Genomic DNA, 26,389 nt, shown 5'->3' on the forward strand with positions numbered 1-26,389 from the left:
CCCAAAGAGCAAGCGCGCGCCTTCCTTTCGCCACCCAGGTAACCTCGCCTGTCGGCGGCGTTAGCAGCGCAACACTCGCGCCATCTCTCGCACTGCGCTTCAACCACATCGACCGCCGCGGGCGTCACGCAGGCCACGCGGCGAAGCGGGAGTACAGAAGACGCGCTATGCGGGAAAAACATCAGGGGACGCGCGAGAGTCGTGCATCCCCACAGGCTTCAGCATGGAAGCGCTCATCTGCCGCCAACCTGCAGCGCACCTTGAAGAAAAGGCTCACGGGCGCAAACAGTCAATCTGACTACATGCCTGGTGAATATTAGCCCATTAGTAGTGTACATACCATGATATTTTTAACTGTATACAGCTAAATAAAGTATCAACCATTGTTTTGCGTTTTCTCAGAACACAGATTTTGGCCACTTTCTTTGTTTGCTGCTTTGATATCTTTGGACCTAGGACAGTTAGGGCTATTTTTTTTGCAGCATGAAGCCAAATGTGCAGATAAAGCAGCGCTGGGAGCAGATTTTTCATTCAGAACTCGAAAAAAATTTTTTTTAGTTTAAAAATTTCTTGTTTTTCATTATGCATAAACAATGAACTTCATTGTGCTGTAAATTGAGAAGTAGTTGTTCAATTTTAAATCTGCTTGCAGTGCTGTATTTTTTATGCATTTTAGTATCTATTCATGTGTTAAGAACAATGTTATGTTAAAATATATATCTTTATTGTTTCAGCAACCAATAGAATGTGATTACTAATTATCTCAGGAAATAACTGACCTATTTAAAATATAGTTACATATTTTAAGATCAGCTCAAGAAACTGAACAAGTCTGTGCAGTTTCATCTAATTTGGTTAAGAAATAAACGATGTTATCTTTACAACCCATGTCCCCCCTTACATGTGATGGATTTATCCGGCAGGACATTGGTAGAAGAAGGCCATCTCATCTGCATTAAAAATGTCGCAGGCATCATAATTGGCTAGATGTGTGGGTAGCTCGGCCCTCCAGTCTTCGACAGTGCCTTCATTCACAGCCCCTTTCTCGCCAGACACTTCGGAAGACCAGGCTGCGTCTTTTGTTGAATCGGTTGATCCAGCCATCCGATCCCTTGAAGTCTTCGATGCTGAGCTTCAGCTTGTCCTTTTCGGCCTGCACACAGATAAGGGGTTCACTCAAAGGCAGCTGTGCGTCGCACGAATCGGCAATCCGTCTTAACAATGCTTCTTCAAGTTTCGGGTGCGCTGCCGTTCGCAATCCTTATCTGTTTTCAGCGAACTTGTCGCTGTCGTACGCCTGAAGAAACTCCGCTTCATTTTTCACATACGTAATGAGCTTGCTTCTCTTCACGTTGAATTTATTCATTATGACCTGCCGAGACACCCCTGCCTTCACAGCTTTCAATATTTCTGCTTTTGCTGCCAAATCCTTTGCCTCATACTTTGCCCGCTTTGGTGGGGCACGAGAGCACATGGTTGGTGGCACGGCTTGCGCGGCGTGGCTAGGCGCGGCAACGAAGCGACGACTACACACACGATGTCAAGAAAAAACAAAGTATAAACTGGAAAAATAAAAGCGCATACAAAATTTAACACACACGTACAAAAAAGAAATGGTTTCGTTGTCCTCGCACACGCACCCGAAGCTAACCGATAAACATGATAAAAATGACAACGAAAAAAAACTGCACAAGCAGAAGGCAATGTAGGAAATGGCGGACTGCAATACAAACAAAAAAACATGTATAGATTTGGGTTGCTAGCATAGACCGATAACTATCGTGTCGATAACCATGGCGATGCAGAGGTAGTGCCAAGCGCCAAAAGCGACTGCAAAGCCAGAAGTGCGTCATTGCCGCCATGATTTCTGAGACGTAGGTTTGTCTATTATGTACCAATAGAATAAACATGGCGGCCTTGACGTATTTCCAGCCTTTAGGCATTCCCAGCACATGCAAGCATGGCCTTTGAGATCGCCGCACACTAATCGGAGGCGTCATTGTTGGCGGTGTGATTTGAACACCCCCTAGTGCCACCCGATCCTATATGCCTCACGTGCCTCTGAGCTCTGCGAACAGTCCGAATAAACCAAAGTACGACCAAATATGTCCGAATTAACTTGAGTTTCGTGCCATAGGGTTTTGTACATGTATGAAGGGACCAGACGGCGTGTCCAAAATAACCGAGTTTTTTAATTAACGGGGGCCGAATTAACGAGGTTTTACTGTAGAATATCAGTTTCTTATTGTAAGTAACAAATTTGGTTTCGGAGCTACAAGGGCATGTTCAGCAGCTTTTTTTTTTTACTGCAGTCCAGATATATCGATTGGTTATAACGTTTGGATTTTTCGTTCTTCTTGATATTGTTGTAAGTGGACGGACTGCACTGTATACTGTATTTACTCGCATAATGATCGCACTTTTTTGTCAGAAAAATTGACACCAATTGAGGGGTGTGATCATTACGCGGGTTAAATTTCCCGCGAAAAGAAAAATTTTTTTTCGTCCCGCGTTTGCTGTCGGATGTGGGTGCGGGACACCAAAACAAAAATGGCGGCCGGCGGAGCACGCTGAACGCGATTTTTTTTCTTCTCGTGAGTACATTACGTGCTTTGAAACAGTTTCTTTCATATCAGTGATGAATAATGTAGTTAATATCGGCAAGTTTGCGCCAATAACGTAGCCATGTCCACTTTGAGGGGACAGAAAGAAACAGATGGGCGCGCTTAGCTGCCAGTAACAGAAACACATGGCCGGCGTGCTGCGGTAACTGCGGCATCTGTCTTCACTACTGTCCTAACACAGCACGTATCCGCTAAGGGTGGGCGAATATCTTTGCTGTGTTACAAGCGTCGGCGTATGAATAGGGTACACATTTAACGTATCAGTGTAAACGTGGCTACTATCATTGCCACGCGCAATTTGTTGCGTGCTCATGAGTGCTGTTGAAAGGAATCGAAAGGCGCCTTTTTTATTTTTGTTGACCACAACCATTATAAAGCCTACCCATAATAAAGGCAAGTTTGATTGTACCTCTTTTTGTCATGGAAGTGTGGAAAGTGATGAAAGTAATGAAATGAGGCATCTACTTAAGAATGTTTGGTGCATGCAGACAAGTCGTTCGCGTAGCGTTCGACAGATGGTAAGCGCGATCATTATTAGCTAGACTTTGCACACGACATATCGCTGCGGCAAGTTCGGGGTGCGATCATTACACGGGAAATAAAAAAAATCAAATTTTGACGACAAAATTCAGGGGTGCGATCATTACGCAAGTGCGATCATTATGCGAGTAAATACGGTAATACATTTAGCGCCTGCCAGCTTTGAATGTATAAAAGCTTTTTTAGTAGCGACGTTTATGTGAATACAACAGTTGTGCATTGCATCGCATTTCTCGCAAGTTGCATATACAGCTGAACGAGCTTATAACAATACCAGTTTTAACAATATATTGGTTATAACAATGAGAAGCTGCTGCATCATTAACTTTTGTGGGTTTTCCATGGTGAAATAACCCGGAGAAAGGCAATACCCCGATGTCGCATTGTCAGTTATAACGATGGAGTCTGGCTGCTGGGTGTCCCATGCCGAAGGGTAGTGAAATGCAAAAAACTGGTAAAGAAAACGAGAAATTTGAACCGCCTCACGATGGACCGCGGCCCCAACAGCCGTTACGCAATCATTTTCCAACCTTTTCTGCGTACCTCTCTCCCGTCACCCTTCTACCTACCTCTCCAAACACGAAAGGACTGCACCCATAGCTCTACGCTGCGTCATACTCCGAAACACAAATGGACCATGCCATCTGTCGTGCTCCCAGATTGCTCGCTGGATCCTCATTCAGCACATTTCTGCAAACAGCCTAATCTCTCGTCTTCTTCTTTGTTGGTTGCATCGAAATCATTCCTAGCCACATAGTTTCTCAGCCTCGTCCGACTCCCCGCTGAAACTGAAGATGGCTGATCCGCTGATTGATCATCAGCAATGCACAATGTTGCGGTGTAAAGAAAGTGGATGGCTATAGATTTGGAAGCGAAGTGCTTTCTAACCGATGAGGCAATTGTAACGAGCGTGCTCGCATTGGGTAGCGACGCCGACGACGGCAGCCATGATGCGGTAAGGCAGGCTGCCTCAACATTGTCCTCATTGTCTGGCAGGTGATTCAGTCCCTCTGGGGCTTCGTTTTTGCAAGGAACCTTCCTTTGCATTATGTGGAGCGCTTGGACGCCTGGGCGGACGATTTTGGCAAGCTTCACTTAAAGCATGCAAGGCTGACATTCGTAGGGTTTTCCTGTGCAAGCTAGTGAGAAGTACACGGCGAGTTGTTTGTGACGATCTCGCCGCAGCGTTTCTTCGGGATTTCTCAAGCTGACAGGCTGCCGTGGCAACCTTTTCGCATTTTTCAAAACGCCCCCTTTGGCTCCACCAAAACGATGCCTCGGTGGAGCTCGCATTTCGCTTGCTGCCCGTGACCCCTCTTTGCAATTGTTATAGAAGTGCTATTCTTTAATGCCGACAGCCATGGCATGTTACACGTGATCGGAGCATTCAGGAAGCAGTTAAACGAGCGAGCACAATCAGCAGCCGGATGGAGAAAGGTGTTAGGTAGGGGCACTGGCCTCCCCGCCATTATAATATTCTCACATCAGCTCTGCCATCCTCATATTTTGATTTTTTTTTTTCATGCAACCCGGTTACAACAATGGAATTTTCGTGGCACTTCAGTATTGGTATAAGTGGGTTTGACTGTACATCTAAATGGCTGCAATATGCTATGAATGGAATCAAAGGGGCACTAAAGGCAAATATTAAGTAAAGCTAAAGTGATAGATTGGAGTTCTAGCAGCCGTCGTCGTCTTCTTTGGGTGCCTGTGATTTATTTATTTATTTATTTATTCAAAGTACCTTACAGGCCCGAAGAATGGGCATTGGGTAAGGGAAACAAAAATTTTACACAGTATAAAGAGCAAACAATTATACAAAATTATGCAATTATACAATGCTTTGTCAATAATAATACAACGAAGAGTCAAGTTTACGCAAACTCTAAAATTGTAAGATACAAAGAAAAAAAGCGTACAGGAAGCAATGCAGACAAGAAGTTTTTTTTTTTTAAGTAAGAAATGAATGTTTATGTAGTGACAGAATTTGTTTTGTTAGCTTCAGCTACCAGGATATTGGGAAGGTCGTTCCACAAGCGAATGACACGTGGAAGCGCAGATGAGTTAAAAGCGTCTGTTTTGCCGTACATGCGCGTGAAAGAAAGATGATTATGCAGTCTTCGTGAGGTGAACGGGGAAACTTGCAGAGCTATTGGTGATGGCCTCGGTCCGTGAACGTACTCGTGAAACAGCAATATAAGTGCTACATCACGACGAGTGTTCAAAGAAGAAATTGATAGACTGTTTTTAATTTGCGTTCTTTCGTTCCAGTTGTAATTTTGTGAAATGAACCGAGCGGCTCTATTCTGAACTGATTCTAACATAATGGTTAAATAATTGTAATGAGGGGACCATATTGAAGAAGCAAATTCAAGTTTAGGGCGAACTGAGGTGAACTGAGGTTCCAGCGTAAATATCCCAAGGTCGGGAGGCATTTCCGCCGATGTTGTTGATATGTGTAGTCCAGGAAAGGTTTGTTGTCAGGGTTACGCCTAGGTATTTAAAAGAAGTAACTGCAGACACAGGATTGTTATTAATATGATATGAGAAGTCTGAAAGGAAATGTTTGCGAGTGAAAGACATTACTTTACATTTATCTGGATTAAGCGACATTAGCCAGGTGCTACTCCAACTGTTAATAAGGTCAAGATCATTTTAAATTTTTTTACATGGTCATCAGTGCTAGCAATTTCTCGGTAAACTATACAATCGTCAGCAAAGATCCGCACATGAGAAGAAATGTTACTCGGTAAGTCGTTAATATATATAAGGAAAAGTAGTGGACCGAGGACACTGCCCTGTGGCACACCAGAGGAAACGTAAGAGAGCGGGGAGGAAAAATGATTAACCACGGTGAACTGCTGCCGATTGGTATGAAAGTTCCGAATCCAAGATAGCGTTAGTGAATCTAAGGACAATGAAGACAGTTTAGAAATTAGTCTGCAATGAGCTACGCGATCAAAGGCTTTTGGAAAATCTAAAAACATGCAGTCAGTTTTCAGGTTTTTGTCCAGATTAAAATGTAATTCAGTCGTGAAGCCAAATTGCGTGTCACACGATAAACCCTTTCTAAATCCATGTTGGTTTGTGAAGAAAAAGTTATTATTCTCTAAATTATTGTAAATGTGGGAGGTGATTATATGCTCTAGCATCTTACAGGAGATGGAAGTAAGTGAAATGGGTCTGTAGTTTATAGGCGAATTTCTATTGCCAGATTTAAAGATGAGAATGACCGCGATTTTCCATTCTTGGGGAAGCATACCTGTCGATAGCGATTGTCGGAATATATTTTACTCGAGACTGATATCCTGTTTTTTAGTATCTTTGAGTTTATGTCGTCAACGCCTGCTGATGTGGACACTTTCAGATTACTTATAATGGATGTGATGCCGTCGACAGTAATGTCGATGGGCTGTAAGAAAGGGTAGTCAAGATCAGTTATCTAAGGCACGTTTGAGTCGTCTTCTATAGTGTATACTGATAAAAAAAATGAATTGAACGCATTTGGACAGTCATGGTCTGGATTGAGAATGTGGTCATTATCATGCAAAATGATGTTGCTGTCCTGTTGCTCCGGACGCAGATTCCCCCAATTTTATTGTGTAACTTGTGAGCAGGGATGGTAAATACTGTGAAAAGTACCTATCTCGGGCAGCGCGTACTCTAGAGCAGTAGCTTAAAGAAGTCAGTGTTTTTTTTCCAAGATATTGGAGTGGACGCGTGTTTTGCGGCCGTGTACAATCGTTTCTTTTTATTTCTCAGTTTGTTAAGTGACTTAGGGAACCACGGGTTGCGTTTATCATTTGTTATTTTTATTAACGGAACATGTTGACTAACCAGTGTTACTAGCTTGTTTTTGAACAAATCCCAGTTATCTTGAACTGTTCGGTTACTGAAACAAGGAAGTAACAGTAAAAGCTCGTTAATTCGAACCGCAAGGAGACGCCATCTCAGTTCGAATTAAACGAAGTTAGAACTAACGAAAGCAATGAAGAAAAACAGGACACCGCGACCAGGAAGCAGCAGGGCATGGCGCCTTTCACGGAAGTGGTGCAGCCACCCATCTGAAGCTGCGAAGTCGTCGTAGCCCAGCCGCAGGGCGAAGTCCGCTGCCTTCGCCAATATGACGGGGCCACTCAGCGGTATGTCTTGAGCACGCATCTCCTTAATCCAGAGGAGAAGCGCTCAGAGCGCACGCCATTCTGAAACCGCACGTCAGCACGGCGAAGCACACCACCGAGGCCTAACTTTTCAAGCGATCCGCACAACAAAGGTCATAAGCGCGCCGAAAACCCGAAAACTCGAGGCTGCCGAAAGCGGCCGAGACCACCGCGAGTTCAGGACAAAGACGTTGACGAAGGCTCCTCCTATTCGTTCAATTCTCGAGCGCTAGTGGCGCTGCGATGTACTGGATTCGCTGTATTTTTTGTGCTGGTTGCGCCATCCATCGGTTAACAACTGCAGCTATACGACAAGGTTCTTAGGCCTCTGAGATCGGCGGCTCAAAACCGGACACCGCAGTTCTCGGAGGTAGAGAGAGGGCGTAGCTGTTGCCACAGCTGTCACCTCTTGCCCTCCAGCCTCTGCGCCGGGTGCTGGCACTGGTTTTACCCGCTTTTTCCTTCTCTCCCCATTTTGGAGGCAACTCAGCCGCTGCAGCCTTGCGACAAGGCCTGCTCTGGCCATGTGCTAGGCGGCACGCCGCCCAGGCGCGGCGGCGCGTAGTTCGAATTAACCGTGCAGAACCAACTCACGTTCGAATTAACGGGCTTTTTTATACATGGACTTCTATGGAGCTTGGCTGGACCAAATCGTACAGTTCGAATTATCCCGAAATTCGAATTACTGAAGTTCGAATTAACGAGCTTTTACTGTAATACACTAACAAGAAATGTTTCAAGTTCAGTGTTAATAACACTAATTTCCTCTGTTATAGCCATGGATTATCTTAGTTGTCGCACCAGAAAAACGAGATGGTACTTTAAGGTTCAATTGCATTAATTTATGGTCACTGAAACCATCTAAATATGTTATTTTGCCAACAGTATTGGGGACCGTTGTCAATAGTAGATCCAGTATGTTGGAATCACGAGTGGGTTGACTTAGGATCTGTGACAGCGATGCCTTTTACATATGGCGTGCTCCAGCACGTGTCTCATGCCATGAGCTGCGACGATAGAAAAAAAGGGAAGAAGGATAAAAAAGAGCTAGCTGACTCAAACATTGTTGTAGTGGACCTAAACTCGGTCCCTACAACAATGTTTAACTGTGTCACAATGTACAACAGTTCATTGTGACACAGACGTGATTGTACGGTGGAGACCGACGACCGGTGCAGAGGGCGTCGTTACAGTGCAGATTCGCCTGCCATCCTTTTGGCCACGAAATTCTGTAACCTGGTTTACTTAGGTGGGGGCTACCTTCAACCTTCAGCAAGTTACCTTGCAGCGTGCGAGGTTCCTCCAAGCCGTCTTGGCACTCTCTACAGAGCTGGTTGGGGAGTTCCAAGACATTGTAGATGCACCCCATGACACCACCCCCTATGACCACTTCAAAATGACGGTGCTTCAACATAAGTCCATGTCTGTGCACAGGCGCCTCCAGCAGCTTCTCAAAAAAGAAGAGCTTGTCGACTGTCAGAACTTCTACGTTGTATGGGGCAGCTTCTCAGTGACTGTAGGCTGGACACAAACAGCCGGCTGATGTATGAACTGTTCCTTCAGCATCTGCTGCAGAATCTGCTGGTTGCTTTGGCTACCACACCAGAAAACATGTCCCTCGGCAATCTTGCCAAGCTGGCCAACCGCATCGCTCACTATTGTACAGGTTTGAGTTGGGCATGTAACAATGCGGTAGCGGGCCGATGCCGTCGTCCAACTCGTCCACCTTTAGGACGCGGTTGAAGGGAGGAACATGCTCTCATCGAGAACTAGGAGTATGAGATTTATTTACAATATCTACATGAAGACAGGAGAACATTACATTTCATCAGTCTAGCATGACTGAAAATGAAGCACACCGAGCAGCCGAAAATGGATGCTTAAAAACCCCCTTTCCTCCCTAGATGGGGGAAAACTGCCGTTCAACCTTCGTCCAATTGGAGCATCCAGAGTTGTAGTCGTAGTCAACCCGCCTTTGAGGGCAAGAGATCACACACTCATTCCCGTGCTTTTGTTTCGCTGAACACACCGAGCGGAGAGGGTCCTCGTAGACAGGGTTTGTCAAGCTTGACTCAAGCTGGCGCCTCTTGATTCCAGAGCTGACTCCGCAGTTAGCTGGCCGTGTCTGTCAAACGACTGTGACGATTTCTGAGGCCCGTAAGAAAGCACCGCAAAGCAGCCTTTTCTAGGAGTTCTCTTGCTCCAATTAGACTGTGAAGGTGACAGTGAACCAACTAACAATACTCGGTCTCCCAAACACGCCGTTTGGCTGTCCGAAGGAGGCGCATTGTTGGCTTTACAAAGCGACTCGTCGCAGCGGGCTCGGGGAGGTTTGAAGGTCACTACCCCTGCAGGCCAATCGTAACACTATTCAGTAAGAGGTACTGTGGCAACAATGACTGTTCCGCTGTTGCATCTCGATCGCCTTCAGCAAATGATTGACAAACTTGCTGAGACCATTACTGCACTACGGTCATCAGTCCACCATTGTCAGCGTGACCACGATTGTAATTACAGATTTCCTCCTCCGTCCAGCTCCCATTCTGACCGTCGTTGCGGCTCATATTGCTGGTATCACAACGAATTCGGTGTTAGCACATGTCAGTGCCGTTCCCCTTGTAGCTAACAGGGAAACATGCCGCAGAGTTACTGATGGCAGCCTGTGACTCTTGCTGTATGACAAGCTGCCTGTTCTACTTCACTGACAAGATTGCCGGACAAAGATTTCCCGTGGGCAAAGTTGCAGAGGTCAGCGTCATTCCTGACGTGCAACTAAACCAGCACTGTGCAAAAAAAAAAGAAAGAAAAAGTGCGCTCCTCTTCAAGCAGCGCTACGAAGACGCGAACTAAAAGAGGAACATGTATGACGGACAAGGCGCCTTGTCCGTCGTACATGTTGCTCTTTCAGTCCGCGTCTTCGTAGCGCTCTCTTGTTCATGTATGCAAAACCAACTCGCCTACATCAAGCTTCTGCTCTTCAAGCAGCCAACAGCTCTTCTATCAACACTTATCGCCAGTGCTCCCTTTGGTCTCTGACGTACCTTACGATGGGTGTTCATTGTTGCAGTCGTATGTATGGCTATATTGAGTAGGGATTTTCTGATCTATTTGACCCTTAGTGTTGACCTGCGCGATTGTCGCCTCCTGGACACGATGACTAGGATGTCTATACAAGGCATCCTCGTGCCTGTGACATAAATCACCAGAACAGTGCCACAGATACCCTCAGCTGTGTTCGCCTCAATTCTGGCAGACTTCCAAGCTATCATCAAACCTTCATATCTTGAGCTACCAATACGTCACAACATCACGCATCATGTTGTCACTGCAGGCCCCCCAGTGTTCTGCCGACCCAGAGGCCTCGCTGGTAACCACCTTGCCATTGCAAGGAGAGAATTCGACCACTTGCTGCAACTGGGTTCATTCGTCCCTCGTTGAGCAGTTGATCTTCAGCACTCCCCATGATACCAAAGCGCGACCCGGGGTATTGGCACCTGTGCGGTGACTACTGTGCACTCAACGTGTGCGCCGTCCCTGATTGCTGTCCACTCCCTCACATTCATGACTGCGCAGCCAACATAGCTGGAACAGTAATGTTCAGCAAGGTAGATTTAGTGAAGGCCTGCAATCAAATCCCTGTCGAGCTAGCGGACATCCCAAAGACTTCAATTATGACACCATTCGGTCTTTTCAGAAGTACGTGGTACTGGGCTAGTCGGTTCATATTGCTGAGCAGACCATAAATATGATCACTATGGCGCAAACAAGAAAGGGCAATGGAAAAAGGGGAGCACGATGTTGGTGCTCCCTTTGTTCCCTTCCGCCCTTCTTTGTTTGCGCCATAGCGATCATATTTAAGGAATATGCAGCAGGCTTTTCAGGTACGTTCACATGCCGTTCGAGCTGAGAAACGCTCCTCAGACATTCCAGAGGTTCGTCAACGAGGTCATCCGGAGACTCCCCTTCGTCTTTGCATACTTCGATGACCTCCTGGCAGCTAGTGTTCCCCCAGTAGCATAGCAAGCATTTGCGCCTGCTATTTTTACGCCTCCAAGAACACGGCCTTATCAAACCCACGAAGTGTGTCTTTGGTGTCCACGACATTGAATTCCTCAGGCACTGTGTGACGCTCGAAGGACTTGGACTGTTGGAAAAGAATGTTCAAGCCTTGCACGAGTTTCCACGGCGTCACTGCAAAAGCTCTGAGCTGCTCAACTTCTACTGCCGTTTTCTTCCCAACATTGACGGAATACTACTGACTGACCTTTTCAAGACAACTAAAGCTCCATCTAATCTACCGTCCTGGAGGTCCGACGCCAAAGAGACCTTCCAAGCTGCCAAAATGCTTTGGCAGATGCCACCCTGCAGGTGCATTCCTTACATGTTGCACCAATGTATCTTACCACCGATGCATCTAGTGCAGCTTTCGGCACCGTTTTGCAACAGTTCCAGCGCAACTCCTGGTGCCCACTCGGGTTTTTCTCGCAAAAGCTAATGCCTGCGGAAACGTGCTGCAGCATGTTCGGTCGCGAGCTGCTCGCGGTATACTTGGGCGTTCGGCATTTCCGGCAGGGCGTTCGGCATTTCCGGCAGGAAGGAACAAGCTTTCACGTCCTCACGGATCACAAACCTTTGACCTTTGCTTTTCGCGGTAATCACAGCACTTATACCGCACAAGAGATACAGCATCTCATTTCATATCCGAGTTGACCAGAGACATATCATACATATTGAAGGCCCAGTCAGTGCTGCCGCAAATGCCTTCTCCTGTATCTACAGAATATCCACGGCTACACTTGGCTTCAAAGAAATCGACATGTCTAGTTTCGGGTCCTCCGTTCCACTGCTACGTCATTGTCGCTGTCCGGTGTGCCCTTTCCATTTTCTTCGGGCACTCACTTGCGACGTGTCAAGGGTTCAAGCACGTCCATTTGTCCCATTCCGACTTTGCCATCAAGCATTTGACGAGCGACGTGGCACAAGTCATCCCGGAGTTTGTGCCATCCAGCATCTAATTACTTGCCACTTTGTGTGGCTGAGCGTGACCTCTGACGTGTGCCGCTAGGCTCGCAAATGCCTTCACTGTTAGCGCTCCAAGATGACATGACACACGAAGTCGCCAATTTACTCCATTTGTCCACCTGATGATCACATTCACATTAACATCATTGGCCTGCTGCCACCATCCCGAGGTGACCGCATACTCACTTGTGTCGACCATTATACCCGTTGGCCTGAAGCATTTCCTCTCATTGACAAACAGCACTTACAGTGGCTTCCACCTTTGTCAGTGGCTGGATCTCGTGCTTCGGATGCCCCAGCATTGTTACAACTAATCGTGATGGACAGTTCGAATGTTATCTCTTCCGTGAACTCACGGGCCTGCTAGGCGTCCGCCATATTCATACTACTGCGTATCACCCATCGGCAAATGGAATGGTTGAATGCCTTCACCGTCAACTTAAAGCCACCTTAATGGCCTGCCAGGCTTGCTATTCTTGGGCTGAAGACTTTCCTCTCATCCTGCTAGGTGTGCGCTTGTCTTTCATGGATAACCTGAGCTGCACAGCTGCGGAGCTAGTCTATGGTACAATGTCAGTTTCCCAGTGAATTTTTTGCACCAGCTACTGTTGCCACGCCGGATCCAGGCAACTATGTTCAGCAGCTCCGCTTCCTGTTTGCACGCTTGCATCCTTGCCCTCGTAAGATTGCATCCTCAAGTAATTTTTGTCAGCAAAGACATGCCTACAGCGAGCCGCATTTTCGTTATGGTGGTAGGCAGGCATTCGACGATCTCGTATGCGTCCCTATTACGGCTTTTTCAAGGTACTCAAGCAGACAGAAAAAACTGTTACCATCGACCTCGAAGGTTGTGTGGAAGTTGTGGCAATAGACAAGGGCAAACCAGCCTACCTAGCAACCTGAACATCATTATCCGCTTTCAACAACTTTACAACCACTGAAACGACGGATCTGTTCGATCACCTGGCATCATGGGCGTTTCTTGGGCATCACTGTGCCGCTGCTCTTCTCCTAGAAGGGAGAGGAGGGAGCTCTCTAGCAGCCATCGTCATCTTGTTCGTCTGCCTTTTAAATATGGTGCATTCCAATGCATGTGTTGTGCCTCGTGCCACGAGCTACGGGTTTAGAAAAAAAGAGAAGAATAAAAGATTTCACTCCCTATAGTGCTCTCTCACTCCCTATAGAACCTCTAAGGCGTCAATATTATTGCGAACAGAGCTTTAGTAGTCGAGAAACTGAGGTAAATGCAGGACACTATTAGAAACTCTTTTGGGGCATTCAAGTATAGCCCAGTGACGAAGGCACTCCTCATAATTCTGTCACTAGTACTCAACCACTTGTAATACAGTGCAGATACTTATAACGTAACCGCTTTTAACACGGGACCGGTTATAGCAGGGGTGTTTTTTGACCACCGATATATCTCCCATAGAACTCTATGCATAGGTGGACCATCTATTGTGTAGGCATGCTAAGCAGAATACTGGTTATGGCGCGGTTCCTTTAAGCGCGCAACGATGAAATCAGCCCATGGAGCACATCCTTTTCTCGGAGGTGTTAAGCACAGCCCGCACGGCCGCACAGTTACCGGGCACACAAACGCGGAAAAGGGGGAGCGTGGACGCGTGCATAGAGACCAGCGGCGAGAAGCGAAACAAAAAGGAGGAGAAGGGCGTGAGACTTTAGAGGAAGGAGGGTGAGTGTTTTCATCACTATAGCAGGGTCCAATCAAGGTGCGCGGAGTTGGGGGTTGAAGCGATAGCAGCGACAGCGCGCTCCTTTTTTTTTCAGTCTCATTGTTGCATTTGGTGCGTGCACGTCGTGATCTCTTTGTGATCTCATCGTGTCATAGCTCTCTGTGCGTGTGTGTTGTCGATCTTTTGTCACCATGGCGTCGGCAGCTTCTCCAAGCGCTGTGAGAAAGAGGCATTCCTTATCGCTGGAGACGAAGGAATGCGTTATAAGCGACATAGAAAGTGGGCTGAAGAACATGTCGGTGGTGGCCGAAAAAAGCGTTTCCGACACAACCGTGTCAACCATATACAAGAACAAGGACAAATTGCAGCAGCAACTGTAGCAATATTCCTCTTCCCTGTCACAGAAGAGAATACGTACGTCAAAGTACAAAGACGTGGACGCAGCGCTCTTCGGATGGTTCCGTGAAGTTAGGGCTCAGGGTATACCAGTGAGTGGCCCCATTCTACAACAAAAAGCCAAGCCCCTTGGTGCTCTTCTAGGCCACGACGACTTCAACCCACTTAATGGATGGATCCAGCGATTCAAGGATCGCCATGTCATCAGCTGCAAAGTGGTGTGCAGTGAAAGCAGGGATGTCAACGAGTCCATCGAAGTTTAGCTTCGCTTAAATTTGGAAACCTTGTTGTCTACTTATACGGACAGAGACGTATACAATGCCGACAAAGCTTGCGTATTTTATAACGTTCTGCCCTACCGCACTCTTGCGCTGAGAGACGAAGCGTGCTCTGGCCACAAGGCCTCAAAAGAGCGCATAACTGTGTTGTTCTGTGCTAACATAGATGGAAGCAACAAGCGCCACCTGTTTGTCATTGGAAAATCAGTGAGGCCACATTGCTTTAAAAAGTGAGAGTGCCTGGCAGTGACATACAAATCCAACAAAAAGGCGTGGATGATGCAAGACATGTTCACAAGCTGGCTTTGCAAGTTTGATGAAGATATGGTGGCCGAGAAGCGACAGGTCATGCTCATTCTCAACAATTGCACGGCCCACAACATCAAGCCAAAGTTGACTGCAGTCAAGTTAGTTTCTGCCTGCCAACACGACTGCAAAATGTCAGCCGCTCGACCAAGGTGTCATTGCAACCGTAAAAGCACTTTACAGAAAACGAATCTGCAAAAGAGTTTTGCTGAGCATGCAGCAGCAGCAGCCTCTGAAAGTGAATTTAAGGGGTGCGATTGATATGGTTGCTGCTTCTTGGTGGCAGGTAAAAGCCACTACAATAAGCAACAAACTTCAACAAAGCAGCCTTCGTGCGCAATGCAGAGGCTCTTAATAAGGCGCCGATGAGCCAAACGAGAATGTTGCTGATGAGACTGTCAACAGCGACGAAGTGTGGTCAGACCTCGTTGAAAGCAAGCTTGTTTCCACCACAGACACCTTCCAAGAATATGTTGATGCCGGTGAGTCGGAGCTTCCCCTCTGCGAGGAAGCAAGCACGGATGATGCGATCGTCGCAGCGGTGCGCAGTAGCGCAAGCGGTGCGCAGTAGCGCACAGCTTGCAACCGAAGACGAGTCGGACGCCGATGTCAACCCGACGCCAGACCCAGATGCCCCGTGCAAAGATGCAAAGATGCACCTCAGCAAAGTGAAGATGTACTGCGCGAAGAACAGTTTGAGTGAGAAAGTGCTTCAGTGCTTAAGCCTTGTAGAGGATGAAATTGTTCGAAGTGTTCCTAAAACAATCTCCAGACAAAAATAAGTGTTCATCCACTGATGCAGCACTTGTCAGGAGAACTTAGTTTCTGTGCTGTGTTGCGATTGTGTTGCATGGGTGTGTGAGTGAAATATGTAATTGTGTTTGAAAGGTGGGTGGTCCGTTTGGCATAGGCAAAAGCTGAAAAAAGCATGCTTTGGTTATAATGCAGTACCGCTTATAGCACGGATTTTTACAACTCTTGCGACTTACGTTATAAGCGATCTACACTGTATAAACGTCATATTATCTCACAATAAGATGAAAGAAAATGCTACTTGTCCAGTTCAAATAGATCTTTAGAAAAAGAAAACTCATTGACGTTACCCTTAACGACACAGGCTGCCAAAAGGTTTAATTTTCTCCATACTTGCCCGCCCACGCTTTCTCATTTCTGTAGTTTCGTTATTGTGTAGTGCTGTGCTGGTTTTTATAGCTTATGAAAAATGCACAAAGCGCAATTAACAGAGGATGCCACGTCCATGTGATATCGCGGGATTCCCGAACAGTCCACGGCACTTGACCAAGACCAGCTGCGGTGGCGAATCCAGTTCTCCACCTTGGGTTGGTTTCTCCACGGCCGCGTGTTTCTGTTTTGCGCAGACAGCCATAGCGCTGTCTGTCAGGCGTCGTTTTACTCGCCGATGGCAGTAAGCGGTGTATGCGACGTCACCACTCCCCAGTTGGGTGGTAGGAGATTCGAATTGCAATACAGGTATTCGGACCCTTCAGATGCAATTTTCTCATTTGCAGGTTTCTGGAAGGGTATTTAAACAGTTGACGTCAACTTAGTATTCGCCTTTAGTGTCCTTGGGGGGGGGGGGCTTTGAAACATTTATAGTGGGATCTTGATAAAATTTGCTGAATTTAGGTATTTCAATGTGCGAATTCGAAATATACATTCAGTTTTCTTGCACAGTAAATAACTTTATAGAAGTTGAACAAATTCAATTTTTTGCATAATTTGCTTAGAGGTGAACTGTTTACCAAACTATATATGGCACAATAAAGAATAACATACAAAAATGATGTGGAACAAACAAAGAGTGCAAATTATCAAGAATGGTGTTCTAACCCAATTTTATATCAAATGAGAACATTGCAAACTTCAGTGAGAGAAATCCATGTAACTGCTAAAAAAAAAACATAAAAAAATTTCTAGTAAATGCAGCAACGTTATTTCGTAAATTTGCACTCTACACAGCTTTGCCTTTCTGGGAAAAAGAAAGGAATTGCAGTGATAGCAGAAGTAGAAGCAGAGATAACGCAGCTCCAATACAGTGTCATGAAAATTGTGGTTTTGAGAAAACAACAGAAAACATTTCAGAACTGACATATTGGAAGGGAAGTTTGAAAAAACTGCACCAAAAGCCATCGGTAGGCACCACGTATCATACATGGCCATTTAGCTGTTGCCAGTTGACAACATAGCACGCACTGTGAGTATGTTCACTTCAAAAGGATTACAAGTTTTCGGGCCCTTAATTCCCATGGCGAGTTCCATTCCTACACAAGTTCACTGCAGATCTCGCAAACCACAGTCAGTTCTGTTGCGAGACCGTAATCCTGATCGCTCTGGACTTGCTTCGCAGAACCACCGCAAGTGTTACACAAGAATGCCTAGAAGATTGTTCGCTGCTGTAATTTCGACGACAATGTACGGAGCAGTGGGCTCCGCAACCGAGGCTGTTGCACTCTCGGCGGTTTGATCTTCAATAAAACGCTGAATCTTTCGCTCCGTGGCCGGCGTAGATGCAATCTTGTCGAACGAAGCTGGAACCTGGAAGTAGAAAGCGGTAGTAATTACGTCACGCACAAGAAGGTGGCATGACATTTAACCAGCTCATTAATGGGAAACAGCTGCCTGGCATAGACACATCTGGCTAGCAGAGCGGATGTTAGGTCACTCCCTTCTCTCTCGCTTCTTCACTCCTGGCGCGCGTCTGCTCGCTTGCAACGACTGCATGCATGCGCTCGTTACATGCTCTGATGTCAGCACCAGAGAGGTGTGTTTCGTGCACTGCTCGCTAAGGGGCTACGCCCCGACGGGTGACGCGCGCTGGGCTTCATCCTCGCTCTTCATCCGCCTATCGTGTCAAGGCAAAGACATGCGCTCGCTTAACCTAAGTGTCAAAGTTGCATGGTAGTAAACACGACGCAAGGAACTTTTAAGTAAGGAAAAGCCTTTGTGGGGTATGAGCATAAGAAAACTACATACATCAAGAAAGCATTCGTTACAAACCCAATGGCAAAAAACCTAACACATGACAAACTATCGACAGAGTTAGTTAATTGAGAATGTTGTCTAAAGTCCTTACACACGACATGTTATGTAGTTCAAAATATTTACATTAAGTCCATCGACGTAGCCGCTTAACCTAGCTGTCGCTGCTTCCGACGACACGTCATTGGGCCCACCGATGCATCGTGGACATCGCTGCATCCGACGTTTAGCCCACGGTTGACCGGGTCAGGTAGCCTGGGCACTGGGATGACCGAGGTGCCTGGATCGCCTGATCAGCTCCTCTTAGTTTGCGGATTGTAGTCAGTTAAAGGGCTCCACCAGCCTGTAGCTGTAGTTGGAGCTGAGCGGTGGAGCGCCCGCTCAGGTCGCGAGTCGCGGCGGCGGCAGCTGAAGAGCAGCTTCCACTTGGTTGCCGCAGTCTCCGCGCTCCACCCCTCCTGTCCGGCCTCCAGCTCCTTCTGCCCCTTGTTGTTCCAGAGCGTAGCTGGGCCGCTTTCTTCAGCTATGTGTCTCTTTTTCCCGCTGGCCATGTACCTTCACTTGCGCACTTCGTGCACCTTTGCACTTGTTCTTTCATATATTGTATTCTTTGTATTCGTACGCTCTTACTTTATAACTTCTTTTTTCTTTATTTTTTCCACTGACTCCTCGTGCTTTCTTGTCATCTTCTTTTCTTCTGCTCTTTCTTCTCCTTTCTTTCTTTGTTGACTCGGGACGCTAAGGAACACCAATGCCGAGGTGCAAGTGCCACTAAGAGACATCTAAGTCAAAGATTAGGTTCATCTACCAATTTTTTAAAAGTAGTCCTTTTGTTCTTAATGATTTACAGTCACTCACCAATAATTGGGACTCGGTGGGTACTACCTGAAAGTCTCAATAATTGGCAGCCCGAAATATTGGATTCTGGAGAGATTATGCGACCTTGTGATACATAATTGCCACATACCGTATTTACTCGATTCTAATATACCCTCTATCGTAACACGTGCCCGTTTGTCTTGACATAAAAAGCCGAAAAGTCTTTTGCAGTACTGCGCACCTCATGCTTTCGTACAGAAAGACAACTTTGTCTAATTTGGAAAAACAAATACTTAATCATAGTGTACTAAAGTTGCGATGAATAAAAAGAAGTTGCAGTTTCACTCAAAGGGCAAAGCATCGCTTGCGATTGGTATGGAATGTGTATTGAGCACAACAGTGAGCAAGCCGAGTAAATTTTCTGTGCTGCTGGGGTTCGAAGGGATGTTACACTTGCATATTTGTATGAAAATATCTAACTAACAGCACTTTAGAAATAAACTGAATCCTAGAGACTAATCAATTTCGTTTTGGGCAAATAAGGAACTAATCCTTTGTTTATTAAACACAATTTGCTCAAAGTGAGTAAAATGTATGACTACAAACTCCTGCTGCACATACATAAACATAACTTGTTACATGCAGTACACACGTCAGCTCGTTATGCACTGCATAACGGACGGATAACGACACATACAAATTTTTGAAGGGCTGTCCTCGCTTATCACATACCCGCACTAATAAAGTGTGTGGATTAAAATAAATTTCAGTATGAAACTATAAATAGTCGCAAATAAAACGTTTTTTGTTGAATGAGTGAAGAACCCTTTAACACAACTGCATATTTATTTTTTCACACTTCTATGTCTTCATTGTATGTTCGTAGTTGCCATATCTGTATTTGATTTTTTCTTGCATGGCATATTATTTTCACTATTTCAAAATACCCTGCGATGGGAAGTCTTTCAAATTGTTCTTTTGTAAATGTGTCACTTTACCAGCTGTCTGTATGGTCCCCAGCTCCCCTCAAGTTGTCTATGACTTTTTTGCCCGGAGGACCCCCATGTGTTGGAAATAAACTGAACTGAACTGAACTAGCGTTTCTTAGATTTATCATTTAAGGTTCTGTTGTTGAGGTATTGAGCAAATCTCATGATTATTCAAATTATTCACGAATCCCGGCCATGGCGGCCGCATTTAGATGGGGCGAAATGCGAAAACGCCTGTGTATTTAGAGTTAGGTGCACGTTAAAGATCCCCAGGTGGTCGAAATTTCCGGAGTCCTCCACTATGGCGTGCCTAATAATCAGAAAGTGGTTTTGACACGTAAAACCCCATAATTTTTTTTTTTATTTCTTCGCTTTGAAATTATTGGAAACTAATTACGAATTGCTTCGCCTTCGCTTCCAACCAAGCAATTGATATTCATGGAAGCCTAGTAAATACTGTTATCAGACATTGAGAGCTGTTATTTCTTGAAAATCTTGCTAGTGCAGGTTGAAAATAGGTGTTCTTGATGGAAAATTGATGCGTGTTCAATGCATTCACTTTCCCCAAAGCTCCGCCAAGACACGCTGCCACTAAAGGGGGGATTGCTATTTGGGTCTCCATAAGGGCCAGGCAGGTGAATGCTGACTGGTCAAGTTTGAATTATTTGGCGAAGGCCAATTTTAGGATTGAAATAACAAAAGTTTGGGCCCATAGACATGCATGGGTGCTGGCTGGGTGCTTTGGTGGGGTCGAATTGAACAAAAACAATCTAATTAGCCATAATCGCAATAATAGAAGTCTACTTTATTAGAATATATCAAACATTTGCGCAAGCCTACTCACCGGTAATGTCTGAGGCAGGCTAAAGTAAAAAGAGAAAAGAAAGTGTTGTTGCTTTGATAGCAAAAGTTTACTTGCCTCCTGTTTGCACATGCTGTAGCTAACTTGTACGTCCTTTGTTCTTGAAAAACAATTGGTAAAACAATGAGCTGCTAGTACTCTCTTTCTTCCCTTTTTGAGCTTGAGAATATTCAGGTGTAGCACCAGGTGCATGATTTCACAGTAGCCGACAAGAAAAAGAACATTGTTTGAACTGTTGCTCCACTGGGCACCACAGTATATATATATATATATGTGTGTGTACATACATACATACACTCCAGATCGGGCGTGTGAACAGTCTCACCATTGACCATGCTGAACAGCGCCTGTACTGGACCGACATCGATGCCAACCACATCGAGTCCTGCGACATGGCTGGTGAGTGCCTTGTGTCTCTTAAAGCGCAACTAGCTTGCAGTGCTGCATTACTTGTTGCTGCTTTCACCTGTGTGTGACATCACATAGAGCGCCCTGTCTAGTCAAGTGCATTCTCTGTGGCAATCATGCCATGATATCGACACATGCCAGAGCAACATAAAGAAGAGCTTTCATGTTCGATTATCGTACAACGAAGAAAGAGGTGCCATAGTTGAAGACTGCGAATTAATTTTGACCACTTCTTTATTTACACCTAAAGTTTTGCATGTTGGAACGATGGTTGGCTCAGAGTGGCAAAAACCTGTTGCTGCAGGCAAGCGTCGCCGAGTGGCTGTTCCAGCAGCGGCAACGCAGCGCCCCTTTGGGTTGACCCAGTACCAGGAGTACCTGTACTGGACCGACCTGGAAGGGAAGAGCATTGAGCGGGCCCTCAAGAGCACGGGTGCCAACCGCAGCCGCCTGCTGGGCCAGCTCAAGTACATTGACGACCTGCTGGTGTTCCACACCTCCCGTCAAGCTGGTCAGTAACACCCTGGTTGCACGATTATAATGTGCACCTAATTTACGCAGGGGGGACGTGGGTCTTAAAAACCAAAAATCGTGAAAAAAAATTTATTTTTGGGAACTACTTGTTTTAGCATCTGTAATGCCCAATCTACATCGTATCAAAACGTTTGCCCAAAAACACACCCTAAACACACCCTAGCTATTTCTCGTTTTTCCCGCCGCTAAGCGCCGCCATCTCGGTATCGTTCGAAAGGTTAGAGTTCTGTCTTTCTGTTCCCTGCATCGCCTGCATCCTCACCGGCAATGGCCACATAGAAAAAGCGCAAACGTAAAACAATCAGGGGCTGGTCTGACGAAGCTCGTGATGCACGCGGCCCTCATATTGACCCAGCGTACTGAGAGGCACCTTCTGATTGGCTGTTGCTATGGCAACTAGGCCTAGCAGACGAGCTCGTCCGCTAGGCCTGGCAGTGGGTCGCTTCGACAACCGTTGATACACCGTTTCTTTGTTCATTGTATTGCGAATGTAAGCGGCAAATCGACCCTCTCAAAAAAAAAAAAAAATTTAACACCTGTCCACGAAAAGCAAAGCGTAAGCCGTCTATACTTCCTACAGCCAGAAAGGAGAGGCAGTTATCGCAAGGTTCAGACGAGCCAACCAGATCGCTCCGGAGATAAGTCACTGCGTCGCACAATCTCGTGCTGTATCGGCAATAACGCAGCAGTGTAGCTAGCGCTTCCCTCTATCCCCGTGTGCAGGTTTACATTGGAGACTGCAGGCCATGTGCCAATGCCTATTTCCTTGCCTCTCGCGTGTACACGCGGTCATTTGGCGCATTGCAGATTCTTGTACGAGCCTATACGTATACCTAATGTCTACATTAGTGGAATAATTTTGCCTTTTTAACTATATTTTAATTATTATTTCCCGGTTTTGAAGCCTGAAATTTATACTTTCTCAGTTTTTTTAGTCTTTTTGTTTTTCTGAAATGTAGCTTTTCAAAAGTCTCAAATTTTGGTATTAGCACTGTGTTCTTTCTACTCATTCAGTTCTCGTCATTCTTTCTTCCCCTGAATGCAGGCTAGTCAGAGAGTGCATAAAAACTGTGAGATAATGTCTTAAGACACTTAAATATTTTGAAATTCTGTAGAAATCACCAACATGAATTCACAATCCTAAAGCTGCAAATTTAAAGTTTCATAACTTTGGCTAAAGTACAGATACAAACATCCAAGTGCTAGCTTGCAGTATTTGAACATCGAGGAACATACCTGCTTCATTTTAGCTATGTTGTTGCAGTACATTTATTGCAAATGACATCCCAAATTTTTAGCACAAGAAGAATTGTAACCACTTTTTTTTTATTGACCTGAGAAAAAATCTGATTGCATATTTATAAGCGGCACGCAAGATTGGATGTGTCCTGAAAGTTCACGTTTGGAGCGAGTATATAAAATGGTTGTTATGGATGCCACGTCCCCTCATATTTAATGCTGTCTGTTTTTTGTACTTTTCTCAAAGCACAAATTTTGGTCTCCTTGTAATATTCAGGCCTCGATATCTCGAACACCAAGAACAGATAGAATTTTTTTTTTACAGAACGGAGCCTGTAGTCTGCAGAACAGAGCACATATGCTCTATGCAGTATAGCAAGCAATATTTTTTTTCTCACTTTGGAACTTATTTATTTTGCAACAATTTCTGCCACATGGTTGCGATGTTTTGTGTGCTTGTATTCAATGGGCTCTAAAATATCTATTAAGGGCCAGTTAAAATAATTTGCTTGCTATCTTTCATTCCTTATTCTTTATGCCATCTAAGCATGCCTTACAAATAACTTTTTATTGTGCCATATATTTTCCATTATGGCCTTAAACAACGGAAGGGAGATATTAATTATCATGGAAACTAATTGACCTACAACAAAACTAATTACATATTTGAAATCGGCTCAAAAATCTGAACAAGCATAGTAAGTTTCATTAATATTGATGAAAAAGAGGATGAACATTTGAATAGCAGTGGGAGAATACCCTGGAGACCAACTTTTTATATTTTTTAAGATATCCCGATGAAACTTTCAGGGTACATTCACACCACCAAACTATGAGGAACTGCAAAGTTTCCTGAAAATGTGTTTATTTGTTCCAGAGTTATTGAGATCTAACTAGTGGTTAATGTATATGCCTGAGGAAGAGCCTGGAGAAATCCCAGGACATCACAGGAAGCTGAAATTCACTGTAATGATCTCTTGATAGATATTCCAGGGGGCTACAAAGCCCTTTTTTTTAAATTTCCTTCCAAAAAATTTTAACGGAACAATAAATTTGATGTAGCCAGTAATGACCACACTCATCTAAAATGAATTACTTATCCAAAATAAACTCTTTAAAGCAGTGAAACACAACACTCAGGCGGCGTGCGCGGGCTGAGAGTATGTCAGGACAGTTGAGGTTGACTTACGAGCGGTTGAGAGAGAATCTCAATTGGGACAGAGTTCGGGCCTCATACCACTGAGCTTGCTATCAGTTGACAGAAATAGCTCATATTCAAATATATTTGCTTCTATGTGCATCTCCTTTTTATTCGTATTTGTGAATGTCCGACTTATTTGCAAGTTTGCTGTGCATTTTACTAACCCCTGCCTTCTATTCTCTTTTTGAATAACATAAACACTACTCCTTAGTATTCAAATTGGATTAAGTCGCTTTTTAATTTTTTTCATGTGCTTACTCGAGAGTGACAGCATCAGGCGATATGGTCTCAGCCCGTCTTGACATAAAACATAGTTCTGCGTCACTCAGGGAAATGGACAAAGGCACTCAGGGAAAACCTGGAAAACTCAGGGAATTTGGAAATGTCAACGTAATAGACACCCTGAATGAAATTCTCGATGTAATCAAGTATTTAACATTTCATAACCTCTTCTCCATAGAACACCAGATATTTAAAACCTCAATATAATGAAGTGTGTTTGTATGTGATTTCAATATAACAAAATTTTGCTTCCACTGCAAAGGAATGCTGTGACTTCCGTGGAAACTTTCGTGGGTGCATATGGTCAAATGATTGAATTGCAAGCATCTGCTTGCAACTGCACTTCTCAGATTGCACGTGGCACGACAAGAGTGACTGCCAAAGTGGAGCCGCATCATGTTCCGTGTTAACTCCAAGTGTGACAAGATTCTATGGCGCCCCGCGCACTCTGTGTTTTAGCCATTTAGGTGCGAGTGAAAGTGTGCAAGTATGAGACAAGAAAGATGGCCACCTTCCCACGCAAGCAAAGGGAAAGAGGAAAACGGGAGTGAGCTTGCTGTATCGCGATCAAGCTTAGGTTCAAATCTATCGTCCTCTACTGCATCACAAACTACGTGCCCACTAAAACCAAACGGCCGCCAAAAAATAATCCCTGGATAACCCGAGAAGTAATTCAGGCAAAGTGCCGTCTGAAAAGATTGCGTAGAACAATAAAAATTAAAGGAGGGAACAAATCCAGCGTGACGAAACTTCCTAATGCCATCGCGGAATTCAAGCTTGCAGCCAAACGAGCAAAAGAATATTATTTTAATGTAACGTTACCGAGCTCTCTTACTAATAATCCCGGAAGGTTCTGGAGGCACTTTCGCACCAATGATAGAGAAGCGTCCCACTTAAGCCCAGAGGAAGAAACTGCGAAAGCCAACGCATATAACAATTTTTTTCAATCCGTATTTACTACAGACAATAACATTATTCCCCCCATTCTAACGAGACAGGGCGTAAGCATTGGAGAATTAGACATTACGGACGCTGGCATACTTAATCTTCTGCTTAATCTTGACCCTAAAAAAGGCAGTGGTCCTGACAACATACCTAACGACTTTCTGAAAAGGTATGCGGAATGGTGCAGTAGATACCTCGGCATAATTTTTCGTAAATCACTGACGACTTCACAACTACCGAACGACTGGAAAATTGCAAAGGTAATACCTATCCATAAATCAGGTAACACAGCAGAAATTTCAAATTTTAGACCCATTTCATTAACTAGTACATCCTGTAAGCTTCTAGAGCACATAATCTTAAAGCACATAACGGTTTTTCTAGAGAGCATTGGCTTCTTGTCTCCCTACCAACATGGTTTTCGCAGTGGTTTATCAACAGTAACCCAACTAACAGAACTAGTCCACGATCTTGCATATACTATCAATCACCGCGGCCAGACTGACATGATTTTACTTGATCTATCTAAGGCATTTGATTGTGTGTGCCATAACAAATTAATCGCTAAAGTTGAAAGTGTTGTTGGGAAAGGGCTCCTTTCAGCCTGGATAAAAGAATTTCTAGCCAATCGTTCACAATTTGTAACCTACGGAAAAATGCTATCTAACACTGTCACCGTTACTTCCGGAGTTCCCCAAGGCTCAGTCCTTGGGCCATTACTCTTCCTAATTTATATTAATGACATCACAGCTAACATTGGTTGTAATATAAAACTGTTCGCCGATGACTGTGTCATCTATAGGGAAATCACTAATTATAACGATAACATCGCACTTAATACATCCCTCAACACTCTAGCTATTTGGTGCTCTAATTGGCAGATGTCAATTAACGTAAAAAAGTCTGTCGTCATGACCGTAACAAGGAAAACAAGACCATCTAACTTTACATATGAGATTAACGGCATACCACTAACTAAAGTTGAACAACATAAATACCTGGGAGTTACATTAACCTCAGACCTCAGGTGGGATAAACACATTTCGAATGTCACGGCAGGAGCATTACGCAAATTATTCTTCCTCAA

At 44.9% G+C, this 26,389-nt stretch overlaps 1 protein-coding gene across 2 annotated transcripts in view; it reads left to right on the top strand.

Annotated features, from left to right (window-relative positions):
* arr (low-density lipoprotein receptor-related protein 6) overlaps positions 1-26,389 on the top strand; it is a 319,317-nt gene that overhangs the window by 197,615 nt on the left and 95,313 nt on the right. For both annotated transcript variants that reach the window (XM_065450135.1, XM_065450136.1), the window contains 2 exons: positions 20,996-21,092; positions 21,406-21,612. In XM_065450135.1, the coding sequence (XP_065306207.1) occupies positions 20,996-21,092; positions 21,406-21,612 (304 nt within the window). The remainder of the gene's footprint in view (positions 1-20,995; positions 21,093-21,405; positions 21,613-26,389) is intronic.

Source organism: Dermacentor albipictus, chromosome 3 (genome assembly GCF_038994185.2).
Source record: "Dermacentor albipictus isolate Rhodes 1998 colony chromosome 3, USDA_Dalb.pri_finalv2, whole genome shotgun sequence".
Classification (NCBI taxonomy): Eukaryota; Metazoa; Arthropoda; class Arachnida; order Ixodida; family Ixodidae; genus Dermacentor; species Dermacentor albipictus.